This window comes from Erinaceus europaeus, chromosome 13 (assembly GCF_950295315.1).
Source record: "Erinaceus europaeus chromosome 13, mEriEur2.1, whole genome shotgun sequence".
In the NCBI taxonomy this organism is placed as follows: Eukaryota; Metazoa; Chordata; class Mammalia; order Eulipotyphla; family Erinaceidae; genus Erinaceus; species Erinaceus europaeus.
The window spans coordinates 13803783-13814059 of NC_080174.1; the positions used below are offsets into that span (position 1 = coordinate 13803783).

Below are 10277 nucleotides of genomic sequence, written 5' to 3' on the forward strand. Positions count from 1 at the left end.
ACAGGTCTGCAGGTGTCTCTCTTTCTCTCCCCCCTGTCTTCCTCCCCTCTCTCCATTTCTCTCTGTACTATCTAACAACAACGACAGCAATGACAATAACAACAACAATGATAAACAAGGGCAACAAAAGGGAAAAAATAAATTAATTTAAAAAAACAGCAAAAAAAAAGAAATTACTCACTATACTGTTGGTACTCATAATAAATACAGAAAGTCAGCTACTTATTTTGATGCTGTTTCCTACAGGAGAGTGTTTGGTGAACTCTTATGTTTGACAAACTGAGAAGTCATGGAAGGTTCTAATTTCTATGTTAATTTCTATGGCAAAACATACACATACAGGTGATTTCTCACAACTCCTGATGCAATTAAAATGGGGACCTGGAAGGATCTTAGAAATCTAGTATTTATTCAAAGCTGATGATGATCTTTTCCACAATATCCCTTACAATGAAATGGTCAACTATTCTTTATTATTATTTAAAAAAGGATAAAGTAACAAAACCATAGGGTAAGAGGGGTACAACTCCACACAATTCCCACCACCAGATCTCTAGATCCCATCCCCTCCCCTGATAACTTCCCTGTTCTCTATCCCTCTGGGAGTCTAGACCCAAGGCCACTGTGGGTTGCAGAAGGTGGAAGGTCTGGCTTCTGTAATTGCTTCCCCGATCAACTATTCTTTGCTTCACCATATCCAGTGATTAAAAAACACAATTTTCAAAGCCAACTCTGATTGTAGGATAGCTTTGTGAATGCTTCCTTGTAACGAGCCAAAATCTGCCTCTCACCTGTCCTAGTTTCACCCTCTACTAAATGGTGCTTCTTTTGTTCTTCGTTTCTTTTCCTTCTTTTTTCTTTTTCTTTTTTTTTTTTTTATTTATTGCTACCAGGGTTATTGCTGGGCCTCGGTGCCAGCATTACAAATCCACCACACCCGTCAGCCATGTTTGTTTGTTTGTTTGTTTTTGCCTCCAGGGTTATCTCTGGGGCTCAGTGCCTGCTTGCACTACCAATCCAATGCTCCTGGAGGCCACTTTGCCCATATTTTTTTTTGTTGTTGCCCTTGTCATTGTTGTTGGATAGGACAGAGAGAAGTGGAGAGAGGAGGGGAAGACAGAGAGAGGGAGAGAAAGATAGACACCTGCAGATGGGGAGTCGGGCTGTAGCGCAGTGGGTTAAGCGCACGTGGAGCAAAACACAAGGACCAGCTTAAGGATCCCGATTCGAACCCCGGCTCCCCACCTGCAGGGGAGTCCCTTCACAAGTGGTGAAGCAGGACTGCAGGTGTCTCTCTGTCTCTCTCCCTCTCAATCTCCCTCCCCCCTCTCAATTTCTCTCTGTTACTACCCAGTAAATAAATAAAATAAAGACAAAATATTTTTTAAAAAGTTCACAAGCGGTGAAGCAGGTGTCTATCTTTCTCTCCCCCTCTCTGTCTTGCCCTCCTCTCTCCATTTCTTTCTGTCCTATCCAACAACAATGATAACAATAAAACAAGGGCAACAAAAAGGAAATTAAAAAAAAAAAAAGTTTAAGTAGCTATGCTAAAAACTTTTATGCCCGAGTCTCCTGGGTTCCAGGTCCAATCCTCAGCACCACCATCAGTCTGACCTGAGCAGTGCTTTGGTCAATGATTTTGATGATGATAAATAAATACCACTGATCTCTGAGAGTTTCTCAGTCCCACCAAATCACCGAATATATTTAATGTTTGATTGTGCTTTCTAAATTCATAATGCATTCAGCGTTGGCATTATTTATTTATTGCTATTATACTTCCTTTTGGATAGAGGCAGGGAGAGAGAACAACTGACCACAGCACTAGAGCCTCTTTTTTTATTAGCCCAAGAAGGACATGATGAAACTAATGGAACACTCTTCTTTTCCACTACAGTCAGGCAACAGTGGCTAAGAACTGAAATGCTTGGCCATCCAAATAACTCACTTGGATCCCACACCTGCTTTGCCATGGGTATGATCCAGATTCAAATCCAACCTCCACCATATTGACAGACTTGGTGCTGCGGTATCTGTGCGTGTGTGTCTTTCTACACACATACACACAAAAAAGTCAGACTAAAGAGGTGAAGCCTAAGTAACAACAAAAAAAGGAAAGTGAGTGGGTGGTGGTTTAAGCACACATAGTACAAGCACAAGGACCCACGCAAAGATCCTTGTTCAAGCCCTCACGCAAAGATCCTTGTTCAAGCCCTCACCCCCCACCTGCAGGGGGGACACTTCACAAGTGGTGAGGCAGGTCTGCAGGTGTCTCTCTTTCTCTACCCCCTCTCTATCTTCCTCTCTCCTCTCAATTTCTCTCTGTCTTATCCAATAAAATGAAAAAACGGCCACAGATCTGAGCAACGGATTTGTAGTGCTGGCACCGAACCCCAATGATAACCCTGGAGGCAAAAAAAAAAAAAGAACAAAACTGAAAGACTACAATGATTAAGACAACAACTTCAATTATTTGCAGAAATAAATAATTTAAGGATACAAAAGCGACAACGGGCCATAATTCTCACCTATTCAAAGTGCTATTAAAGATCTCTAATGTAATGTCTTACTAGCATCTTTTTTTAATTTTTATTTTATTTTTTTAATTATCTTTATTGGATAGAGACAGCCAGAAATCAAGAGGGGAAGGGGAGACAGAGAGGGAGAGAGACAGAGAGACACCTGCAGCCCTGCTTCACCACTTGTGAAGCTTTCCCCCTGCAGGTGGGTACCAGAAGCTCGAACCCAGGTCCTTGCACATTGTAACATGTGCACTCAACCAAGTGTGCCACCACCCAGTCTAATTTTTTAAATTTTATTAGTGATTTAATATTGATTTACAAGATTACATGTCAACAGGGGCCTTACTAGCATCTCAAACTTGACTTTCTTCCAAAATCAACTCCAGTCTCCCACATCTACTGCTCCCCTGCCAAATCCATGGTATGTGCTCGCCTATTACTTCCAACTCAAGAAAACGGCAAATGATTTCAGTTGCCCAGACCTACCGCAGTGTCATAGCCTTGCTCCTCTCTCCCTGCCCAGCCCAAATACAAAGGGCTTGCCATTTCCCCTGCCTGGAATGCCCACTCCCCAATTCTATATGCAGGGCTTAAAGTTCCCCTCCACCCAATCTTTACTCAAATGACGTCTGTCAAAATTTCTCCCCTATAATTGCATGCCTACTGGCCCATACTCCCTAGCCTCTTTCTCTGCTTTATCACTTAACATGCAACATACTCGCTGCTTTATTTGGTGAAAGTTCACTGAAGATAGTCAAGGGGACCAGGGGACGGCACACTTGGTTGAGCATACATACATGTTACAGTGAACAAGGACCTGGGTTCAAGCCCCTGGTCCCCACCTGCAGGGGGAAAACTTCACAAGTGATGAGTCAGTGTTACAGGTATCTCTCTTTTCTCTCTCTTTCTATCTCTTCCCTATCAGTTTCTCTTTCACTATCCAATAAATAAAATATTATCTTTTAAAAATAAAAGATGATCAGGGAGTCAGGCGGTAGCGCAGAGGGGTTAAACGCAGGTGGCTCGAAGCGCAAGGACCAGCTTAAGGATCAGCTTAAGGATCCCAGTTCGAGCCCCTGGCTCCCCACTTGCAGGGGAGTCGCTTCACAGGTGGTGAAACGGGTCTGCAGGTGTCTCTCTTTCTCTCCCCCTCTCTGTCTTCCCCTCCTCTCCATTTCTCTCTGTCCTATCCAACAATGGTGATGTCAATAGCAACAATAATAACTACAACAATAAGACGACAAGGGCAACCAAAGGGAATAAGTAAATAAATAAATATAAAAAAAAATAGAAGATGCTCAAATGCCGGTGAAATGAGCAACAAATCCAACAAACATTATATACACAAAATGACACAGTCAAGTATGCAAAGGAAGCAGAAGTACGAACAGCTGCTGAATTAGGATAGTGGAGTGAATTATTTTTACAAAGAGAAGCCAGTAAATGAAGAACTGTTATCATTAAATGGCCAGTACAGCCTTTGAGGTTTATTGATTAAGCATGAGCCTTCCACAAATGCTCTGCTTTAGTCACCCCTGTTCTGAATCACCTTCCCAACTTCATTTCTCCCTGCCACCTTCTACTTTTACTCATTTTTATAAACAAGCCAGGGCCTTGCACAGGTCCAATTTCACCACTCTGGAGCAGCCTTCTCATGAAGCTAGAGATGGACACAAGGTGAAAGACACTATAGCGCCAGCAGACTCCCAAGTGCTGCTGGGACTAGAACTTGGGACAGTGCACACAGTAAGGCAGGCATCCTGCATGGCTCCTTCACTCACATCCCGTCTTTTCCCGTGGCTAAAAATTACAAGGGTACGAAAAGAAGACAGCAGACAAGGAGGTGGTGCGGTGGATAAAGGATTGAACTCTCAGGTATGAGGTCCCAAGTTTGATCCCCGGCATTGAATGCGTCAGAGTAATGTCCTGGTTCTCTCTATATATACATTTCCTCTTTCCCTGTATCATCAGTCAATAAATAAATCTTAGGGCTGACAAGAGAGCTCTCTTGAATAGAGTGCTTGCTTGGTCCTGGGCACAACCCAGGTTTGAGCCCAGACCCAATACTGAAGGAAGCTTCAGCGCTATGGTGTGCCTCTGCCTGTCTCGGTGTCCCTTTTTGCCTCCAGGGTTACTGCTGGGGCTCGGTGCCGGCACTACGAATCCACTACTCCTGGAAGCCATTTTTTCCATTTTTCTTGCCCTTATCGTTGTTGTTGTTGTTATTGTTAGACTGGACAGAGAGAAATCAAGAGAGGAGGGGGAGACAGAGTGGGGGAGAGGAATACAGACACCTGCAGACCTGCTTCACTGCTTGTGAAGCTCCCCCCTGCAGGTGGGAAGCCGGAGTTTGATCCTGGCTCCTCGAGCATGGTAACACGTGCGGTCGACTGGGTGCACCACCACCTGGCCTCTAAATGTTTCAAATTTTATGACAAGTGAAATTTTTCACATGAGCAGGTTATTACTTTCATAATAAATCAATAAAGTTAAGCCTAAACTGCATGATGGGGGGGGGGGCGTGAGGGGAACCAGAAAACTGTTCAATCTGGTGTTGGTGGTGCTGGGGATCCAAACCAGGCTCTCTCACGTGCACTACTACTGTGCTGTCTGCTCGGCTCTAAGTGTTGCCTTAGCAGGGGCTAAGTGACCTCACATAAAACTAAGTATCTTCAGTACAGCAGTCACAGATGTTAAATATTTCTTATTAAATGCTGTTAGAACAGTAGCGCAACAGTAAATTAAGGTGACTAGAAAACTACTGGCAGAAGATCTTGGCTTACATTTGTAAATGTGGCCCAAAAATAGCCCCAAAAGGAGAGACTTTCAGTGCCCGATTGATTACAAATTTCGGCCTCAGCCAAGTGGCCATGGAGATAACTTACTGGTGGAAAATTACTTAGTCACAATTCATGTACCAAATGTTTCAGGTGTGTGCATGGCAATCCTGCAATAATAGCAGGCACCAGATCATTCAAGACACTTTATTAAATCACTCAAACATTTACAACATAAGCATTATGTGCAATTCCTGGAAACCTAACCCATGAATAATAAATACTGCCTCAGCATAAATGTCCACTCCCAATCACACATCCTTTCATAAAGTGAACACTGTCAATGCTTGACAAAATTCTGAAATGCAAACATTCATCATTACTAAACACTAAGGACACAATTTTCCAAATTCTATTATCATCTAAAAAAAAAAAATGGCTGCTATTAACTACTTACCAAAGATCAGAGAGTACTATATCTCTCGTATTTATCTTGGCATTTCTAGCATTGATCTGAGCATATAATGTAAACTCCACTGATGTTTATGAAAAGGAGGTGAATACTTAAATATATGTCTGAGAGGACCCAGAATTATATTTTGTTAAGTCCCAACACTCCAGGAAGGCTTAGAAGTCACATTAGAGTGGTCGGGGAGGTGGTGCAGTGATAAAGCTGTGGACTCTCGGGAATCGGGCGGTAGTGCAGCGGGTTAAGCGCAGGTGGCGCAAAGCGCAAGGGCTGGCTAAGAATCCCGGTTCGAGCCCCCGGCTCCCCACCTGCAGGGGAGTCTCTTCAACAGGCGGTGAAGCAGGTCTGCAGGTGTCTGTCTTTCTCTTCCCCTCTATATCTTCCCCTCCTCTCTCCCTTTCTCTCTGTCCTACCCAACAACAACGACATCAATCATAACTACAACAATAAAACAACAAGAGCAACAAAAGGGAATAAATAATAAATATTTTTTAAAAAATTGGGGGGCTCTTAAGCATGAGGTCCTGAGTTCGATCCCCGGCAGCACATGTGCCAGAGTGATGTCTGGTTCTTTCTCTCTCCTCCTATCTTTCTCATTAATAAATAATTTTTTAAAAAAATTTTAAGTCACATTAGAAGAGACACGACAAGCACACCAAAGGCTTTGTGACAATTTAAAAGAACACGTGGCACGACATGATTGTCTGCAAAGTTAATGGCAAACAGAGCGCTATAAATTTCTGGCCCGAGTGAAGTACGTTAGGGACTTCGGCCCTCCCGGTCTCCTAGCCAGGCGGCGACACTCTGCATTTCGATTTAAAAAAAGAAAGTGACACAGCACTCATCCCACCCCTAAAATTACCCTCAGAGGAAGGAATGCAATAAGTAGCAAGAAGGCGCATTCAACAAACTTTCATACCAGGCTGTGAAGAGCAAGGAGCAGTCGTGGAAAAGTTAGCCACCAAACCACAGCATCGGTTACTGGAACCCAGGACCTTGGATGGGGACTGAAAATACAGGTCTGGGGTGGGGGCTGGGAGGGGGGAGGCAGGGAGACAGCATCCCCAGATTCTTTCTTTCTTCCCCCTGCACCCCGCACCCCCACCCCACGAAGCTGTCTGCTCCGGACAGCCGCCGCGGAAATTTCTCCCAGCATCTGCGGCGACAATGCCCCTCATCTTCCTCTCCCTCCTCTCGGCCGGTATCAGACGGTGGCATCTCCCTCCAGAGGAAAAAGCCGAGGGCGGGGGAGGCAGCAGCAGCCGCGGAGAGAAAGCGTGCAACCAGGTCGATAACGAAGGGGGCTGGAGGGGGTAGCTCCCCTTCCCCTCCGCTTTCAGCCCATTCTCTGCAAGGCCTGGTTGGCCAAAGCGTCCCCCCCCCCCCGACCCCAAGCCCCAGGGCACGCCCCCCCTCCCGCCCGCAGGACCCCGACGAGCAGGCGGCGGCGCCCCCTGCCCGCCGCGGCCCCGGGCTCTTTCTCTCCCCTCCGCGTCCACGTCGCCGATGAGTGACAGGTCCCCGGGGACGCCACGGCTGGGCCGGTGCAGACCCCCTCCAGCGGGTGCACGGGAGGGGACACGGCGCGCATCGGACGGTCCCCGAGCCCCCCCACCCCCACCCCGTTCCGGGCCCGGCCTGTCCCGGCGGCCCCGCAGCCGGCGGGGGTGGCACTTACTGCGGAGGTTGTGGATCAGCTCCGAGTGGCTGGCGCCGCCGGATTTCCAGGCCATCGCTAGGCACACCCGGAGCAGGTACAGAGCCGCCTTCAGTGCGGCGACCGTGCCCAGCAGCTTCCCCAAGAGCGAGACCACTTCCCACACGGTCACCGCCCGGCTCGCGTCCCCGCTCGAGTCGCCGCTGCCGCCGCCTAGACTGCCGTCGCCACCGCTGCCGCCACTGCGCGCTCCCGGCATCCCCCGCGGCACGCATGCGCTCTGTGACGCCGCGCGGCCTCGGGCGCGGCCGGGTGGGGCCGGGGGCGGGGGCGGCCTCCTGTGTCCCCGCCGCCGCGTCTCAGCGAAGTGCTGTCGCCGCTCGCTGGGTCCGCTGCTGCCAGCCCGGGTCTGCTCCTATAGCTGCCCAGATTATTAGACGGTGGGCTTCCTCGGTGCCACCTCGCCCAACCCAGCTGACTAATAATATTTGGACCGACTAGACTCCCAGCTTCCTATATGGAAGAGCCTGAATCTGAATAGATGGATCTTCCTAAAAGCAGAAGGCACAGCTTCCCCCAGGACCTAAACTGCTTCTCAAAGGCTTTGGGGACCCTGATTTGTCCGAAGCTCAAATTCAAAGCGAGGTGGATTGGAGCGAGGGCATCGCTGTGCTCTTGAGAACAATACAGTTGCTTAAAAATACCCGCTGCAGCCTATGGAGAAAAGAGTTATTTTTCCCGGGACAAGTGTACTGTGTACTGCTTTTCTTTTCTTTTCTTTTCTTTTCTTTTCTTTTCTTTTCTTTCTTTTTTTTTCCAGCTAATGAAGCCAACCAGATTCCACCATTGGAGTGCACACTAGTGGTTTTGTTGTTATTATCAGCTCTTCAGGACAATGAGAAACTGGACCTGAAAATTATTTGCCACATGCAGCTTGCTGACTCCTAATCTGAACTGAAAACAGAATCCAGCACCATGCAGCCCAAAGAAGTTTTTCAGGAAAAGGAAACACACCTATGTTAAGACATCTATGCTATTGCATCAACACCAAGGCTCAAGTTCTAGTTCTCACCAAGTTTTGTCAGATGTGACATTCAGCCTACTTCCTACCAGAGTATAAATTACCTAGCTTCTGGGATTCTGAGACAGTAAACAAAACCACACTCAAAGCATTGCTCGCTACACTTAAATATCAGAAACCAAACTGTCATTTAGGGAACTCTAGTAGTTTTCCATTACATCTTCTCAAATTCTGATAATTTTCAGCTAAAAAATAACGAAGTCAAGAGGGGGGCGGGCGGTGGCACACCCAGTTAAGCACACATACTACTAAACACAAGGGCCCGCGCAAGGAAGCAGGTTCTTTCCTGGCTCCCCAGGCCACCTGCAACGGGAGGCTTCACAAGTGAAGTGGGTGTCTTTCTCCCTTTACCTCCCCTCCTCTCTCAATGTCTCTCTACCCTATGTAATAAAATGAAAAAAATGGTCTCCGGGAGCAGTGTATTCATAGTACCACACTCACCCAGCGATCTCTCTGGAGGGAAAAAAAAAAAAAAGTGGTCTGGGAGGTGGGGCGGTGGATAAAGCATTGGACTCTTCAAGTGTGAAGTCTCCGGCGGCACATGTACCAGAGTGTGTTCTTCCTCTCTCTCTCTCCATCTTTCTCTCTCTGCCTGTCCTCATGAATGAATTTTTTTTTTTTTTTTTTTTGCCTCTAGGGTTGTCTCTTGAGCTCCCTGCAGACACTATGAATCAATCCACTGCTCCCAAAGACCATTTTCCTTTTTTTTTCCTCCAGGGTTATTGCTGGGCTCTGTGCCTGCACCATGAACCCACCACTCCAGGAGGCCATTTTTCCCCCTTTTTGTTGCCCTTGTTGTAGCCTCGTTGTGGTTGTTATTATTGCCATTGTTGATGTTATTCGTTGTTGGATAGGACAGAGAGAGATGGAGAGAGGAGGGGAAAACAGAGAGAGGGAGAGAAAGATAGACACATGCAAACCTGCTTCACTGCCTGTGAAGCGACTCCCTGCAGGTGGGGAGCCGGGGGCTCGAACCGGGATCCTTAGCTGGTCCTTGCGCTTTGCGCCACATGTGCTTAACCCACTGCGCCACCGCCCGACCCCCCCTTTTTTATGGTAACTTTTTAAAATATTTATTTATTCCCTTTTGTAGCCTTTGTTGTTTTATTGATGTTGTCGTTTTTGCACAGGACAGAGAAATGGAGAGAGGAGGGGAAGACAAAGATGGGGAGAGAAAGATACCTGCAGATCTGCTTCACTGCCTGTGAAGGGACTCCCCTGCGCCGGGGCTCAATCTGGGATCCTTATGCCTGTCCTTGAGCTTCGTGCCACATACACTTAAGCCGCTGGCCCTACTGCCCGACTCCCTCCTATTTTTTAATAAAAGAAGCCAAGAGGCGAGGAGATAGTTCACCCTTGCAGCACACTCTAGCTCTAGCTCTAGCTCTACTATGTTGAACCCCAGAGCCACCGCACGGGAACACCATGAAAAGGGGCAGCTTTAGGGAGTCAGGCAATAGCGCAGCGGGTTAAGCGCAGGTGGCGCAAAGTGCAAAGACTGGCCTAAGAATTCCAGTTCAAGCCCTGGGCTCCCCACCTGCAGGGGAGTCGCTTCACAAGTAGTGAAGCAGGTCTGCAGGTGTCTTTCTCTCCCCCTCTCTGTCTTCCCCTCCTCTCTCCATTTCGCTTTGTCCTATCCAACAATCACAACATCAATAACAACAATAAAACAACAAGGACAATCAAATGAAATAAAGAAAGAAAGAAAAAGAAGGGAGTCTGGCGGTAGCGCAGCGGGTTAAGCGCACATGGCACAAAGCGCAAGCACCTG

The 10277-nt window shown here is 47.3% G+C and overlaps 1 protein-coding gene across 4 annotated transcripts in view; it reads right to left on the reverse strand.

Annotated features, from left to right (window-relative positions):
- Positions 1–7718, reverse strand: part of PCMT1 (protein-L-isoaspartate (D-aspartate) O-methyltransferase) — a 54700-nt gene extending 46982 nt beyond the window's left edge. For 3 of the 4 annotated variants that reach the window (XM_060205348.1, XM_060205347.1, XM_007515907.2), the window contains exon 1: positions 7447–7699. In XM_060205348.1, coding sequence (XP_060061331.1) covers positions 7447–7684 — 238 coding nt within the window. In that variant the 5' untranslated portion in view covers positions 7685–7699. Of the gene's footprint in view, positions 1–7446 lie in introns of all 4 variants that reach the window. The other variant, XM_007515900.2, reaches the window with a different exon arrangement.
- Between the last annotated feature and the right edge of the window lie 2559 nt (positions 7719–10277).